This window comes from Microtus pennsylvanicus, chromosome 8, assembly GCF_037038515.1.
Source record: "Microtus pennsylvanicus isolate mMicPen1 chromosome 8, mMicPen1.hap1, whole genome shotgun sequence".
Lineage (NCBI taxonomy): Eukaryota > Metazoa > Chordata > Mammalia > Rodentia > Cricetidae > Microtus > Microtus pennsylvanicus.
In genome coordinates, this window is record NC_134586.1 from 96,926,676 (window position 1) to 96,943,676 (window position 17,001).

Sequence of the window (17,001 nt, forward strand, 5' to 3'; positions counted from 1 at the left end):
CTTCCGTCTTTCCTCCCACAGCTGGGAGAGTTTAACCCAAAATTCCACTTTCACAATGGGTCTGCCTTCCAGTATGGATCAGGGTTATTGGCAAGCCAAAACCAGAGAAAGCTAAACTCAGGATCTTTAAGTCACCCTGCCCTGGAAAGTGCTGGAAGGGAAGCAAGCAAAACATCAGCCTAGGGTAGGGTCTGGACTCTCGGGTCGGAGCCTTTCCACAGCTAGACAACAGTAGTTTACTAAAAAAAAAATAAAAAATAAAAAAGCTTTGACCAGGCAGTGGTGGCACATGCCTTTAATCCCAGCACTCAAGAGGCAGAGGCAGGTGGATCTCTGTGAGTTTGAGGCCAGCCTGGTCTACAGAGTGAGTTCCAGGGCAGTCTCCAAAGCTATAGAGAAAGCCTGTCTCAAAAAAACAAAAAAGCAAAAAACAAAACAAAAACCTTTGTTTATTTAAAATAGCCAGTGAGAAAAGGCTAGAATCATCATGATCGACTCCTGTCTCCCACTTTGTGTGTGTGTGTGTGTGTGTGTGTGTGAGAGAGAGAGAGAGAGAGAGAGAGAGAGAGAGAGAAAGACTAGAATCATGATCAATTCCTGTCTCCCACTTTGTGTGTGTGTGTGTGTGTGTGTGTGTGAGAGAGAGAGAGAGAGAGAGAGAGAGAGAAAGAGAGAGAGAAGACTAGAATCATGATCAACTCCTGTCTCTCACTTTGTGCGTGTGTGTGTGTGTGTGTGTGTGTGTGTGTGTGTGTGAGAGAGAGAGAGAGAGAGAGAGAGAGAGAGAGAGAGAGAGAGAGAGAAGACTAGAATCATGATCAACTCCTGCTGTCTCCCACTTTGTGTGTGGGGGGCATTGATTTCTTTTTATTCTTCATTTAAACATCTTTTATTTCCCTAAGGTGATAACTATTTGGGGTGTTTTCCAGAGCTCTGCTTGAACACTCTGAGTCTCTGACCGGGTGGGGAGGGGTGAGAGTGGGGTGTAAAAAGAACGAGGGGGGGCAGCCAGCTGGTGGGTGTGTACCTTGGTTTGGTTCTAGCAGGGAGGGTCCCATTCCATCCTGTCCTGTCTGAGGTCTGTTCGCCTGAGCTAGAGGAGTGTAAACGTGAGGAGGCCACTGAACGACAGGCTGTTTACTAGATCCACTGAAATATTTCTACCACCCTGATTCCACTCTAGGCTCCAAGATTTCAAATACCCCGACAGCTCCTCTGGGCTCTAGAGAAGTCAGGCTAAGGCACCAATATGCTGGCTCCACCATCTCAAAAAACCTGGGGGTCAGTGTCCCATAAAAGCACACATCTCGGAGGCAGAGGCAGGAGACTCTCTGAGTTCAGGGCCAGCCTGGTCTACAGAGTGAGTTCCATGATGACAGAAACCTTGTCTCTAATAACAGAAAACAAAAGCACCAATCTAGCGGAGCCAGGGTCGCTCCAGGCTTGTAGGAGCCTTGAGGGGTAACCGCTTAAGAAACCAGACTTACTGCTACCAGGAAACTAAGGAAACCAGAGACTGCCGTGAACCGGCTAGAAAGGCCTTCCAATCGGAAGCCAGAGAAGGGTGATGACCTTTCGACCACGAAGTTCACCCTATTCCGCCCGGAGTCTAGCTTTCCACAACTCAACAGTCCCAGGTTTTTTGTGCAGCCTTCCCTCCCAGGTTCACACGCCCACCCAGAGTCTTAATTCTCCGCCCAGTGAATCTTGTTCCAGGGACACGCCCCTCTAGTGTGCCCCGCCCAAAGCCCTGGTACGAGCCTCTCAACCCGCACGCACTCCAGCTGGCCACCCCAAGCTCTCCCCTCCCCCGGACATGCTCTCTCACTCACATCCCTGCTTCTCCTTTTGGTCTCTGTCCCCCCACCCCCGCTCACTTTGCCTCCGCTCTCTCAGTCCTCTACCGTGAGTTACCAGAGCCCCTCTCTCCCCTAACACTACTCTCCAATCCTCACCCCTGATGCCCCCCTTCCCCTGGCATTTGGCTCTGCCGCCCAGCTCCTTTCAGCCAGTCTCTTGCTCTCCTTGCCCCCAGAATTACTTCCACCCAAGCCCCGTGAGACTCCCCCAAACTTCTCCAAGATGATCCCCACACCCAGCTTTCCCTCCCACTAGTCTACCCACCCCGTGCCCTTTAAGGCTCGCATACCACCCTCACCCTGTTCCACCTCCTTCCAGTTCTACCCTACCCCGGCCCTTCCATCTCCTGGAGGTCTCCCGGGCTGTCACTCTCCTACCCTCTCCTCATTCCTCTTACCACCCCTCCCCTGGATTGCCTTCCTCATTTTCTCCCTGTCCCAGGCACTCCCCACGCCCCACCCCTCCCTTCATCTCCCGCGCCCCTTATCCCCGAAGCTACCCAGTCTTTCCCCATCCTCCCATTCTCCTCCTGAGCATCCCCCGATCAGCCTCTACCTCCTCCAGCCTCCCAGATCACCCTTGCCCTCCAACGCTCCCATCCCCGAGACCCCCTCGACTCCTCCCGCTCATCTATCCCTCAGCGCCCCCCTTACCCTGTGGCTCCCCCCCATCCCTCCATCGCACATCCCTCCCCAGTCCTCCAGGAATCCCCCTCCCTGCTCCCCCGCCCTGTCCCGCCCGCCTCACTCCCGCCCCAGTCCGGCCCGGCTCTCCGGCTGCGCGCTCCAGGCTGGGTGCGAGCCATGGGCAGCGGTAGCAGCCGGAGCGGCCGGATCCCGAGGCGGCGGCGCAGCCCTGACAGGCGCCAGGCGGACCCGGGAGAGGCAACCTCGGAGGGCGGCACAGCTGACCAGGCCCCGACGGCCGCGAGGCAGGAGGAGACCGGCCCCGATCCCCGCCCCACGACGCCCCCCGGCGGCCGGGAGGAGACCCTGCGCCTGTTGGACCAGTTGCTGGCCGAGTCCGAGACCTGGGAGACCCAGGAGCCGACCCCACGAGGCCCCGCCCGGCTTTCACCCGCGGTGAGTGTGGGCGCCTGTCTCTCCAGACGCATCCTTTCTGTAGCCCCAGTGTCCTCCCACCCAGGCCTCTCCCCACCCCGCGCCCCTGTCTCCAGCAAACCAACCCAGTGTCACCCCCCCCCCCCGTTTTGTCCTAGGGCGCTGTGACCCTTCCTTACTCCCACCCCTGCATATTCTCACTCTGCCTTCTTGGTGGGTGCACGCCACTATCTCTATTTTGGGGTGACTCTCAGAGGCAGCCTTAAAGGACCAAGTACAAACAGCAGTTGGCAGAAACACCTAGAACTTCCTTCTGGTCCAGGGCTTGCCTTCCTTTCCCAGCAGGGCTGCATGCAGTCTGCAGCATCCTTGCAGCTCAGGTGGGAACTGACCAGCAAGGGCCTCCGCCTTGGCCATTAGGAGACACAGTGAGGAGGCAGTAAGTGATCACCTGCCAAACAGTGGTTCGAAAACGCCCTGCCGCGTCGGACGTTTGCTTGCAATTCCCGCATTGCAAGCTATTTTTAAGATGCGGCTTCCTCATCTTCTCTTGCTGAACACTTGTAATAACACCCCCGCTGTTCTAGAAAAACAATGGAAAACCAGCGCTCTGGTTTGGCACGCCTTTGGTGCTGCAGAGCTAAAATTCAGAACCGTCTTAGCGGCTCCTGGCTGGAAGAGGAGGCTAGAGGCAGTCGTACCCGGAGGCTTCACTGCGGGCCGCCGAGGCAGAGGGAATGTCTTCTTGGACCCGGATACTGGGCAAGCATCAGGGAAAGGCCACTGGAATGGTGGGAAGACAGCTCAATCCCTGCATCCGCAACAGGGCTCTGTCCCACATCCCTCCTCCCCCACTGCCCTGTGGTGGTTTACGACAGGACAAGTCAGCCGCAGTGAGAACTGAATTATATAACGGAATTCCTCTAAGACTACATCAGCCTGCAGTTATGTAAGACCAACAAAGAGCAAACAGTTGGGGAGATTTGGACATAGCAAGGAAACAAACTTTCCCGTGTCATTTTCAAGTGCTTAGGGAACTTCAAAGGTGTGGAAATGAATGAACTTTCCCTCTCTCTTGCTGAGTGTCCGCTGGAAGAGCATCCTAGAGACAGGATCTCCTGGACTCTGTTACAGTAAGCGGGGCTTGCTTTAGGTATCAGGGGCAAAGACAGGTGCCCAGAGCGCTGGCCTGGGATCCAGGGGGACAGAACGATCCAAAGATCAAGTACACGATGCAGTGGAGAGAAGTCAGTCTGAGGAGTCCACAGGAAGGAGGGACAGGCATGCTCTAAGGGTGGAAAGGCTTGAGTCTGAGGTGGTCACAGGACAAGAGCAGAGCACAAGGCAGGGAGGGACCCTAGGTACACTGATGGCGGTGGCATGTTAGCGCGGGTACAGCTGTGGCGGTGGCATGTTAGCGCTGGTGCAGCTGTGGCGGTGGCATGTTAGCGCTGGTGCAGCTGTGGCGGTGGCATGTTAGCGCAGGTGTAGCTGTGACGGTGGCATGTTAGCGCAGGTGTAGCTGTGGCGGTGGCATGTTAGCGCAGGTGTAGCTGTGACGGTGGCATGTTAATGCTGGTGCAGCTGTGACGGTGGCATGTTAGCGCAGGTGTAGCTGTGACGGTGGCATGTTAGCGCAGGTGTAGCTGTGGCGGTGGCATGTTAGCACTGGTGTAGCTGTGGCGGTGGCATGTTAATGCAGGTGTAGCTGTGGCGGTGGCATGTTAGCACTGGTGCAGCTGTGGAGGTGGCATGTTAGCGCAGGTGCAGCTGTGGCGGTGGCATGTTAGCGCAGGTGCAGCTGTGGCGGTGGCATGTTAGCGCAGGTGTAGCTGTGGCGGTGGCATGTTAGCGCAGGTGTAGCTGTGGCGATGGCATGTTAGCGCAGGTGTAGCTGTGATGGTGGCATGTTAGTGCAGGTGCAGCTGTGGCGGTGGCATGTTAGTGCAGGTGTAGCTGTGGCGGTGGCATGTTAGTGCAGGTGTAGCTGTGACGGTGGCATGTTAGTGCAGGTGCAGCTGTGGCGGTGGCATGTTAATGCTGGTGTAGCTGTGGCGGTGGCATGTTAGCGCAGGTGCAGCTGTGGCGGTGGCATGTTAGTGCAGGTGCAGCTGTGGCGGTGGCATGTTAATGCTGGTGTAGCTGTGGCGGTGGCATGTTAGCGCAGGTGTAGCTGTGGCGGTGGCATGTTAGCGCAGGTGTAGCTGTGACGGTGGCATGTTAGTGCAGGTGCAGCTGTGGCGGTGGCATGTTAATGCTGGTGTAGCTGTGGCGGTGGCATGTTAGCGCAGGTGCAGCTGTGGCGGTGGCATGTTAGTGCAGGTGCAGCTGTGGCGGTGGCATGTTAGTGCAGGTGCAGCTGTGACGGTGGCATGTTAGCGCAGGTGCAGCTGTGGCGGTGGCATGTTAGCGCAGGTGCAGCTGTGACGGTGGCATGTTAGCGCAGGTGCAGCTGTGGCGGTGGCATGTTAGCGCAGGTGCAGCTGTGGCGGTGGCATGTTAGCGCAGGTGCAGCTGTGGCGGTGGCATGTTAGCGCAGGTGCAGCTGTGGCGGTGGCATGTTAGCGCAGGTGCAGCTGTGGCGGTGGCATGTTAGCGCAGGTGTAGCTGTGGCGGTGGCATGTTAGCGCAGGTGCCGCTGTGGCGGTGGCATGTTAATGCTGGTGTAGCTGTGGCGGTGGCATGTTAGCGCAGGTGCAGCTGTGGCGGTGGCATGTTAGCGCAGGTGCAGCTGTGGCGGTGGCATGTTAGCGCAGGTGCAGCTGTGGCGGTGGCATGTTAATGCTGGTGTAGCTGTGGCGGTGGCATGTTAATGCTGGTGTAGCTGCAGAGGTCTTTAGCTACATCAGGGGGTGTAGACTCTACTGAGAAGCATTTGAAGTCTGAAGGGAGTACAGTTTTTGTGACTCAAGAGCAGGAGAAGGGTGAATCAGACAGAAGAATGCGTGGGGCACCACGATCCACCAGGGTGACTCTGGCTGTCCAGCTGACCGGGTCCTGGAGGAGGTAGGTTCAAGAAATAAAGTTTGTGCCAGAGCTGGCGGCACACACCTTTACTCCCAGCCTTGGGAAGCTGAGGCAGGTGGATCTCTGTGAGCTTGAGGCCAGCCTGGTCTACAGAGTAAGTTCTAAGACAACTAGAGCTACACAAAAAGACCTGCGACATCAGAGCAGTGGTCACCCTTTGGGAGGGGAGGGGGCAGGCCTCAGCTGTGTCCCCTGGACCATGAATGTTTCTCAAACTAATGACTGAATCCCAGAGCTCCAAGAGAGGCAAAGTTGGGAAGTGAGGCCCTGCTTCTAAAAAGCGCAGCACACGCTAGAGCTTGAAACCCAGGCTCCTGTGCTGTGTGGCTTGCTCACATCTGCCTGCATCTGCCCGCATCTGTAACTGATTCCCTCAGGAGCTGCAGACCTTACAGGACTCTGGATTGGTGACTCCCCGCGGAGACAGAAAAGAATAGCAAGTTCAAGAACCATCCATAGAAGGTGGCCTTCCTTCATAATGTTGAGACAGTGTCCCCCCAAGCAAAATGACAGACCTTATAAGGGCCTTCATTTAAACGCTGCAGCCAGTGCGCTGAGGTTGGAGCACAGCAGTAAAGAGCTGGCCTAGCATGCATAAGCCCTTCAGTCTGATCCTTCACTCCACCAGAAAGCAATGAAAACTAAAAAATTACAACCACTGTTGACTGGAGTACTTTCAAGACTGATTATGCATTATCCCTGAATTATCATCCTGAATATCATGTTATTCTGGACTTTATTTTTTTTTATAAAAAATATTTTTATAAAAAAAATAGTTCTAGAGGGCTGGAGGGATGACTCAGTCGTTCTGAGTTTTTCTTGCTATTGCAGAGGATCTGAGTCCCACCACCTACATCAGGCTCCCTCCAGGGGTTCTGGTGCCCCCTTTTGGTCTCTGGGGTACTGTACTTCTGTTCAAATCCACACAGACACAGGTACAAATAATTAAAAAATAAAAATTAAAACAAACGATACAGTTTTAGCTAATATTTTAATGAGTACTCAAGTCTCAGTCTTGCACTTATTCTCTCAATGCTCACCCATATTTTTAATATTTTTATTTTTTAATGACACAATAATTATACTTATTTATGGAGTACGAGATCAAAGAAGTGCTGGGATTACAGGCATGTACCACCATGTTTATCTGTTTAGGCAATTTTTTGAGGCTGGATTTATTTGTTTTAGTTTTGTCAAATTGAGGGTTATAAGAAAAAGATTAAAAGTAAGGATAATCTTACTATCTTATTTTATTTATGTGTCTTTATGTCTGTTTTGAATTGTCCCACTTAAACCATCTCCTAGACAGATTTTTCCCCTGCTTGTATCCTTACATATTTTAAGGGACATGAGATAGCCTACCAAATTCCTGCCCCGTAAGTCACAGACCCAACCCCCTCTCTTGTTACCGTTTTTGAATTAATTTTTAATCTCATGGCCACATGAAGTGCCCGAGGCAGAAGTCCTTTCCCAGAGTCAGTAGCTCTCAAATATCGTGTTAGTTGGGGATCTGAAACTTCAACCTCTGCGGAATGGGAAGGCTGAGCAAACCCGTGAAATTTGAATAGGTAGTTTTACAGTCGTTTAGTATTTGGAAGAGCACAGTATCACCCCGTTAATCAGTGGTCTCTTCCTGGGCAAAATGAGCCATCTGATATGGATTTATCCACGGTGGGGGGGGCAGGGAACGGCAGTGTCCTCCCACCTCTTCAAATGTTTGCCTCCGTGGGGGAGGGTCACAGATAGGGCTCTGCTAGGTCATGGAGTTACTGCACCGCCTCAGCCCCAGAGTACGTGACACTGGCAGCATCTGAAGGTGCTTACAGAGAAGAATTTGGTTCCGTACCGAAACCATCTGTTCAGTGCTTTCAGTACTAGGGTAGTAACTCAGTGTTCTCCCCCACTTCCTGCTGCCCTGCCCCCAGTCAGGTGGTCTAGGAAGTAGTAAAGAGCATTGCTGTCACCAAGAGATAGATAGTATCATTTTTCACAAGCCTGTGTAGAACAGCAATACCTTGTTTTGGAGCTGACTGACACCTTGCTCCCTGCCTTTGCACAGTTTCTGATTTACTGTAGCCCAGGAGGACTGGGGGAGTCTTGTCTGTTGCCACCAACCAAGCCTTTAGGGTGATCACGACTTGGACTGCTGTGGAGTGTGAAGTGAATAAGCAATAGAAAGGAGCTCACAGCTGCAGAGTAGACTCTCCAGAAGGACACAGAGATGCTGGACTCACAGTCAAAGCAAAACAGCTCCTAGAAGAACCAGTGTGTCTGCAGTCAAGGCTGGAGCAAAGATCACGCCTGTAAATAGTGTGAAGAGTGAAGCATAGGGTTGACTCACACAGTGCTGGGAAGGCCACGGAGAGAGTCCACGCTGCAGCAAAGAGGAGTCCACGCTGCAGCAAGGAGGGAGTCCACGCTGCACGGAGGAGAAAGTCCATGCTGCAACAAGGAGGGAGTCCACACTGCAACAAGGAGAAAGTCCATGCTGCAACAAGGAGGGAGTCCACGCTGCAGCAAAGAGGGAGTCCACGCTGCAACAAGGAGAAAGTCCATGCTGCAACGAGGAGGGGAGTCCACACTGCAGCAAGGAGGAGTCCACGCTGCACGGAGGAGAAAGTCCATGCTGCAACAAGGAGGGAGTCCACACTGCAACAAGAAGGCTGAGGAAGGAATGCCCCATGGGAAAGACAGCACCAAGGAGCAGAGTGCCATCAAGGAGTGGAGAAACCTTAGCCAGAAGAAGTCTCCACAGTCATCAGATGGCCAGGGGAGCACCCCAGGAGCCCGGCCCTGGATAAAAGGATGGGACATTCCCCCAGGAAACCCCAGAAGTGGAAACCACTTCCATTTTCTTTCAGAGCCAGGCTGTGATGCTGCTTCCCTGTAAGCACAACACTTGGGAGGTAGAGGCAGACAGAGGTCTGTGAGTTGGAGGCCAGCCTGGTCTACCTGGGGAGTTCCAGGCCAGCCAGGGCTACATAGCGGTAGACTCTGTCTCAAAAGAGTAGATTCTGAATAGAAAGAATTTTAAAATGGAAAGAAAATAGGCAAATCCTTCGTTCAGATCTTAGGGCAGGGTCCTGGCAGATCGTAGCAACAGTAAGATTCCAGAAGTGCCCTTCCTAGGGAGGGGGAGGCACAGACGGCCTTGGTCCCTCCACACTGGTCCCAGTCCTGTTAGGGTCAGAATGGGTTCTCATGGCCTCGCTTGCTATTGGGATCTGGCGGTAGTCGTGGAGGCCTGGGGCTTTCAGGGAAGCCACAAGGGAACACATCCTATGAGGCCGCTAACCACCGTGCTGGAAGACCAGTGCCCTCTGGTGGTGAAGAGAGGACACTGACTGGCAAAATCTTGAAAACTGCCTGCTGGTTGGTGGATTAGGTACTGGAGGTCCCTTAATGCTTTTCTGTCTATCATGTGTATGTGTCCCAGGTAAAACCAACAGCCCCCTCCCAATCAAACAAACCCATCACCACCAGGCTGGTAAAGTGTATTTTACCACAGGTAAAGTGGTTTATTTTCTGGGTATTTTGTTTTCTTTGGTATTTGAGACAGGGTCTTATGTAGCTCAGGCTGGCCCTAAACTCCCTTTGTAGTTGAAAATGGCTTTGAACTCCTGATCCCCCTGCCGTAGCTTCCTGAGAGCTGGGATTACCAGTGTGCAACACTCATCCCAGCTGGACTTTAAAAAGAGTATTTATTTAGTTGTAAGTGTCTGGGTGTGTTTCTACATGCAGGGGCCTGTGGAGTCCAGAAGGCAGTACTGGACCCTCTGAGGCTGGAGTTACAGACCGTTCTGAGCCAGACCCAGGCACGCCGGAGGAGCGGCACGCACTCTTATTCAGCACTGTATTAAGGCTGTCGAAAGTGCAGACTTATAGAATGGACCTCAGGGATTTGTCAGAGCCACTCACAGGCTATGGTCCAACTAACCCAACAATGGCGGACTGTGAACGGAAAGTCCAAGAATCTAGAAGTTGCTCAGTCCGCGAGACTGGATGTCTCAGCTGGTCTCCAGACCACTGACATCCTGAAAAAGTAGGTGGTAAGGCCATTGAAGGAGTAAACTCGCTAGCTAGGCTAGAGCAAGCAAGCAAAGAGCAAAAGCTTCCTTTTTCTTCCATGCCCTTATATAGGCTTTCAGCAGAAGGTGTGGCCCAGATTAAAGGTGTGTCTTCCCACCTCAAAGGTCCAGACTAGAAGTAGATTAACGTAACTGGAGGTTTCTCTCCTGCCCGCCAGTTCCTGAAAAACCACTCTGAGGCTTAATATTAATTACAAACTACTTAGTCTAATAATAAGCTCAGGCTTATTATTAATTAGCTCTTACAACTTAAAACAACCCATTTCTATTATTCTATATTTTACCACGAGGCTTGTGGCTTGTTACCTCACACCTCGCCTTCTTTGGCAGCTGCTGGCATCTCCCAGATTCCACCTTCTATTTTCCCGTATCTTTGCTTGGATTTCCTATTTGACTTTATTCAGCCTGGCTATTGGCCAAATCAGTTTCTTTATGGTATCCAATTTTTAAAATTTTATTTATTTATTTATTTGGTTTTTCGAGACAGGGTTTCTCTGTAGTTTTGGAGCCTGTCCTGGAACTAGCTCTTGTAGACCAAGCTGCCCTCTAACTCACAGAGATCCGCCTGCCTCTGCCTCCCAAGTGCTGGGATTAAAGGCGTGCGCCACCACCACTCAGCATGGTAACCAATGCTAATAAAACATATTCACAGCATCCAGAAGGGCATCCCACATCAGATTTACTCATTTCGAACCAAGCAAAAAAAAATCTCTCCCAGGTGTGCCCTCCATTTCTGGATTGTAGTTCATTCCAGATGTAGTCGGGTTGACAACCAAGAATAGCCATCACAACGAATAAGCTATCTCTCTACCAACTCCTATCTAGCTTAAAACCAAACCAAAACAAACCCTTCAAATACCTTTCTGTGGGGTCTGGGAAGATGGGTCAGTGGGTTAAGTGTCTGCTGTACAAACATGTGGACACGATTCAGATACCCAACACTCACATAAACCAGGTATGGCAGTGTGCACCTATAACCACAGTGCCCTGGGGATTGAGAAAGGGGTCCCTGGAGCTCACCAGCCAGCCAGTTTAGCCAATCTTTGAGCTCTGGGCTTAAAAAAACAAACAAACAAAAAATCAAAAACAAAATAGAAAAGTAGTATTATAGAGGAATACATTCTACTTCAGCCTGCCTTGCACATGGATGTGCACACATATCACATTTGCATACACACACACCTCTACCTGCACACTCACACACATATGCACACATGTACACACATGCACATATGCACACACAAGCACACATGCACACATGCATGTGCGCACACACACTTTCCCCCAGGATAGCTGATAAATTGAATGTCTGAAAAAAAAACTTGTTTTAGAGCTGGAGAGATGGCTCAGAGGTTAAGAGCACTGGCTGCTGTTCCAGAGGTCCTAAGTTCAATTCCCAGCAACCACGTGGTGGCTCACAACTATCTGTAATGAGATTTGGTGCCCTCTTCTGGCCTGCAAGTATACATGCAAGCAGAACACTGTATATGTAATAAATAAATATATCTTAACAAAAAAATTATTTTATTCTGATGGATTCTAGAATTAGAATTACAAATTCATAATGGCTCTTAAAGATCTTTGGAGCATCTGACTGTGGTCTGCAAGTGGCCACCGAGCAGCCTACCGCCGACTATCTCATCCGTCCGTTCTTGACTTTGGTGACCAGTCTTCACCTGAGCTCTTATCCTAGAAGCTTTTACAGTTTCCCCCTAATCTGTGTAAAATTATCCCTTCAGACTGCTATAACAAACGCTTTAGGCTAGGCCACTTATATGCAACATAACTATTGTTCACAGTTCTTTTTAAAAATAGCAATTGTTTTCATTGTTTAAATAAACATACACATGTATATTTTGAGACAAGTTCTCACTCTGAAGCCTAGGCTGTCTTTAAACTTACAGCAATCCTCCTGCCTCAGCTTCCCAAATGCTGGAATTTTAAGTGTGTGTCCGGGTTAAACATGAATACTTAGTGCATACTTAAAGTTGGGAGGGCTAAGGCTCTTGAGACTGGACATGATCTCTAGAGGGAGAAGAAGGTGGTCTCATGCTACACAGCATTGGACACTGGTGTCTGGAGGTGAGGGAAGGAATGACCTCGCAAGAGCAAGTAGCTGGGAGGCAGGAGATCTGACCTCAGCCCTGCTGGTTCCTCTGCTTACTCATTTATAAGTCCCTCCCACAGCCTCAGTTTTCATGACTGTAAAATGGGTAACTGGGGCTCCAGAGTCACAGAGAACCTTCCCCGTTCTGATATTTACAGACCTGAGTTAAGCCTGGCAGTTGCTGTCTTACCCACAAAGCTAGCGCGTTAATCAACTGTACTGTGGGCACGTTTTCATGCTGCTTCCTCTCCTCCCACTCAAGGTGTCCCCAGAAAAGAAGACGAAGGACGACCCTGAAGAGAGCTGTACCCCTGAGTAAGTATGGGGAGGGGCTATGATCCTCCACAAGCCCACAGTGCTCCAGTTCCAGTCGCCTCAAAGCTCTCCCGTCCCCATCGTCCTGCAGGTCAGTGAGGCTCAGGTAGAGCTGGGCTGTCAAGGGGAGCCTAGGGAGGTCGCAGCCCAGTCACTCACAGCAGCGTGAGTTTCCTCCTGTATGGGGTCATGACCTGGCTTCTCTGTGGCTATTCTGGACCCTTCGGGTCCATTCAGATGTACTTGCGTGTCCCGCCTGCTCTCCTAGTGGTTTTATCTGTAAAGAGTGCCCTTTGCTGTAAGGAATTCAGAGCCTAGATAGTGACAGTAACCACCAGCAGCTCCAAAAAAGTCATTAGGAGGAAAATGCACGTGAAACTCCTGTAAATTTCATGCTTGGTGCTGCCAGGCTGGTGGCTCGAGACAGGGTTTCTCTGTAGCTTTGGAGCCTGTCCTGGAACTAGCTCTTGTAGACCAGGCTGGCCTCGAACTCACAGAGATCCACTTGCCTCTGCCTCCCGAGTGCTGGGATTAAAGGCGTGCGCCACCACTGCCCCGGCTCAGTGGCTCAGTCTCTCAGTATTGGAGAGGCAGAGGGACTAGTTCCAGGCTAGCCAGAGCTACACAGTGAGTCCGCGTCCCAAACAAACAAACAAACAAACAATCCACCCCAAAGCCTACAAGTAGTGGCCCAGAGCCTTTAATCCTCCTGAGGGGGCTGGGAATACAGGCCAGGGGGAGAGCGTTTGCCTGGCATGTGCAGTGCCACAGAACGACTGCCCAGTACAGAGATAAAATGGGCAAGGCGGTCAGATGACCCAGCAGATAAAGGCGCTTGACTACCTGAGTTAAATCTCCCGAATCCGCATGATAGGCGAAGAGAACCCAGTACGCGTAAGTGTTCTTCAAACTCTATTGTGGACCATAGCACAGTGCCCATACATATATTTACACACTCACACAAGTAAGTACACATGAACAAACACACACAAAGGAATGTCTGTGCTTCTAGTCCTCTGGAGCACAGGGACCATTGGTCCATGTCCCTCCTGCCTCTTCCTCTCTGGGGTCCCACCTGCAGGGATATCAGCATGCCTGGTGGGAGCAGACAGAGCGTGGGGGAGGCTACGGCCAGTCTCCAGTGACCTTGGGTACCATCTGCCCTTAAAGGTTTCAGCTTTCACATCTATTCGTGCCAGGGGCTGGCAGGGGTAACCCTAGAGGGGCTTGTTCCTGTCAGGGGATTCCAGAATGCTCTGGTATTCTGGCAGGACAGCCAGCTTCCTGCCCAGCTCCCTGGCTTGTTCTAAGGCTGTGCTGAACCGTTATTTGCATTCCTTCCCCCTACCAGCAGTCAGTAGAGACTCCCCAGGACCGGGCTGGGAGGGCAGCCGCTACCGTTATTCTAAGCTTGGAGGTTGCAAACAGCAAACAGCTCTCATGCACACTGTTGCAGGCTTGCAAGGCTGCAACTCTCCACACACTTGCTACTGTTCAGTCCCTCCTAAGCGCTCATCTCTGTTCTAGACACACGCAGCACTTCAGCCAACCTCAGGCAGTTTGGAGGTGGCAGCCCTTCCTCCCGCCTGGGGGAAGGGACAAATGGTCCAGGGCCATACAGTTACTGTGCATCAAAGCCAGCTGAGATCTGTCCTCCTCCAAAGCCCTTGGATATTCCCCTTTGCCCCACAGACACAGTAGGAAAGACAGGGCTTTGGCGGCAGGCTGATCTCAGGATATCAAGCTGCGGTACCCAGGCCCTCATCCATGTTTTGGGAGACGTATATAGAGCCCTGGACTCTGTTCTCGGAAGGTCAGCCAGGAGCATCGGATGGAGCTTGGCATCTACCTTGGCCTGCCTCATCCTCATTGCAGGTCTTGGTGGATAAAATGGGAGGACGAAGGCAGATATGAGCGACGACGACCATGTCTGTGTGTTGGGTAGGAAGAGATTTGGGTGTCTCCAGATCAAAGGTTTTGGTTTGCATGTTAGGATGAACCACTGAAACACCACTGTGGCTGCCCGAGGAAATGCGAGTTTGAAGGTGATACCCACCCTTGTCTGTGTTTCTCACCCACAGAGCCCCAAGCAGCAGCCACAAGAGACCCGAGGGGCAGTCGGCCATCTCCTACGATTACTCCGAGGAGGAGCTGATGGCGAGCATCGAGCGGGAGTACTGCCGCTGAGCTGGCTGAGCAGTCTTGGTTACCACTGGCCAGGCTCCGCAGGCCTGTGAGCTGGGCTCCTGTTAGAGGGTACCACCTTTTGCTCCACCTGTGACCTGTGAGCTGGGCTCCCGTCAGAGGGTACCACCTTGCTCCACCCAGGCCTGTGAGCTGGGCTCCTGTTAAGAGGGTACCACCTTGCTCCACCCGTGGCCTGTGAGCTGGGCTCCCGTTAGAGGGTACCACCTTGCTCCACCCAGGCCTGTGAGCTGGGCTCCTGTTAGAGGGTACCACCTTGCTCCACCCGTGGCCTGTGAGCTGGGCTCCTGTTAGAGGGTACCACCTTGCTCCACCCAGGCCTGTGAGCTGGGCTCCTGTTAAGAGGGTACCACCTTGCTCCACCCGTGGCCTGTGAGCTGGGCTCCCGTTAGAGGGTACCACCTTGCTCCACCCGTGGCCTGTGAGCTGGACTCCCGTTAGAGGGTACCACCTTGCTCCACCCGTGGCCCAGCCAGAGCGAAACCACTTCTAGAATACAGCTCTCTTTCCACGCTGGTCTCTAAAGATTCGCGATCAGAGTTCTGCCGCTGGCCTGGCAGACCAAAACTAAGGGCAAGCAGGCCCTGGGCCACAGGCCTGCAAACCTCAGAGCTCAACATGGAGCATCTCAGGAACCAAGGAAGAATGGTCCCTAGGGCCGTCCCCACATCCACAGTCCTTTGCTGTCACCTGAAAATTATTCCATGAACTTTAGGACTTGACAAGAGTGCCTTTGAGTTTGCAGCTGGGAGACTTGTGCTATGGTCAGAGCCCAGAGCCATCGGGTGTCTATCAGTGGGCTGAGCATTGGGTTAAAACCTCCCAGAGCTGGAAGCTGCTTCTCACCGAAGCTCAAAGCACTGCTTTTGATATGAAGATGGAAGTTGTTTCTATTTTAATATTTTACCCTAAATATTACAAATGCTTATTTTAAAAGAGGTTAAAATATTACATTTTTACCAAAGAATGAATCAGACTTTGAAGTTGATGTGAATATTAACAGCTTTATGTATCATGTTTGAGTGGGCACGTTCATCTGATTAAGAGAAAATGGGGGCCGGGCGGTGGTGGCGCACACCTTTAATCCTAGCACTCGGGAGGTAGAGACAGGCAGATCTCTCTGAGTTTGAGACCAGCCTCGTCTACAGAGGGAGTTCCAGGGCAGCCAGGACTGCACAGAAAAACAAATAGATGAACAAACAAACCTCCCTCAACTCCAAGGATGTTCTGAACAGTGGCTAGCCAGAGCAAAGTGATGGAGGAAGGTCATTGGTTAAAATAAAAGAAGCTCTCATTGGTTAGGAGATAGGTGGGAGGAGTAAACAGAACAGAATGCCGGGAGGAAGAGGAAGTGAGGTCAGACTCCACAGCTCTGCTCTCCGGAGCAGACGCAGAGAGAGACGCCATGCCCAGCTCCCAGGCAGACGCATGTGATGAAGCTCCGACCCAGGATGGACTTAGGCTAGAATCTTCCCGGTAAGACCGGTGCTATACAGTTGATAAGAAATGGGCTAGTCCAGGTGCAAGAGTTAGCCTAGAAGAGGCTAGGTAGAAATGAGCCAAGCGGTGTTTAAATGAATACAGTGTCTGTGTAATTATTTCGGGGCAAAAGCTAGCCGGGCAGGCGGCTGGAGGTTGGGGACGCAGCCCTGCCGCCGCTCATATTACAACAGCAAAGTGTGTGCCAATTGGCGAGCTGTGGTCCTGGGAAACTCTGGCACTGGAGAGGCTGGTCCTGCCAGAAGTGGGCTTGGGTATCACTGGAACAGGAGTACTTCCTGCACTGTCCAAGTGTCAGGTACCCTCCAATGTCCCATATTGCATTGTTGCTTCACAGCTACCTACGTTGTTTCCCCAGCCACGTGCCCAGCCCTAGAGTGTGGGATCTGCCTACGTACAGCATGAGCTGACCCTGGCTCCCATCACAGAAAGTCTAACCACAGATGGTCACCATTTCTGCAGGGGTTCTCCCCCAAGATGTGCCAAGGCTGTGCTTGAGAAAACCCGAGCCCTTCAGAAATCTGGGTAGATTTTTCTGTACATATGGGCAGAACCTTGAGAAGCCCCCAGGCCTCGGCTTTTGTGTTCATGGGTTCTTGGCTCAGCTCAGAAGGAACCTCCTGCACCAGCAGAGATTGGCCAAAACTGCCTGGGACAAGCTTTTAGCACCCTCTTTTTTGGTGTTCCATTTCCTAGAGGCACGTTTCCTGGAATGATGTCCAGGAGTCCCACCCACTCCTGGGGACTCTGGGATTCATGAATGGATGTCACTGCCCCCATGAGAAAGCACTCTGGAGACCTGGAGACCAGGAGTCTATCGGCAGTAGCCGGGACACCA

The 17,001-nt window shown here is 52.0% G+C and overlaps 1 protein-coding gene across 1 annotated transcript; it reads left to right on the forward strand.

Annotated features, from left to right (window-relative positions):
• The first annotated feature begins 1,716 nt into the window (after positions 1–1,716).
• On the forward strand, positions 1,717–16,251 carry Cys1 (cystin 1). Its single transcript, XM_075984063.1, has 3 exons — positions 1,717–2,942; positions 12,406–12,458; positions 14,540–16,251. The coding sequence occupies exons 1-3, from the start codon at positions 2,664–2,666 to the stop codon at positions 14,643–14,645; spliced, it is 438 nt and encodes a 145-aa protein (XP_075840178.1). The 5' UTR covers positions 1,717–2,663; the 3' UTR covers positions 14,646–16,251.
• Positions 16,252–17,001: the final 750 nt, after the last annotated feature.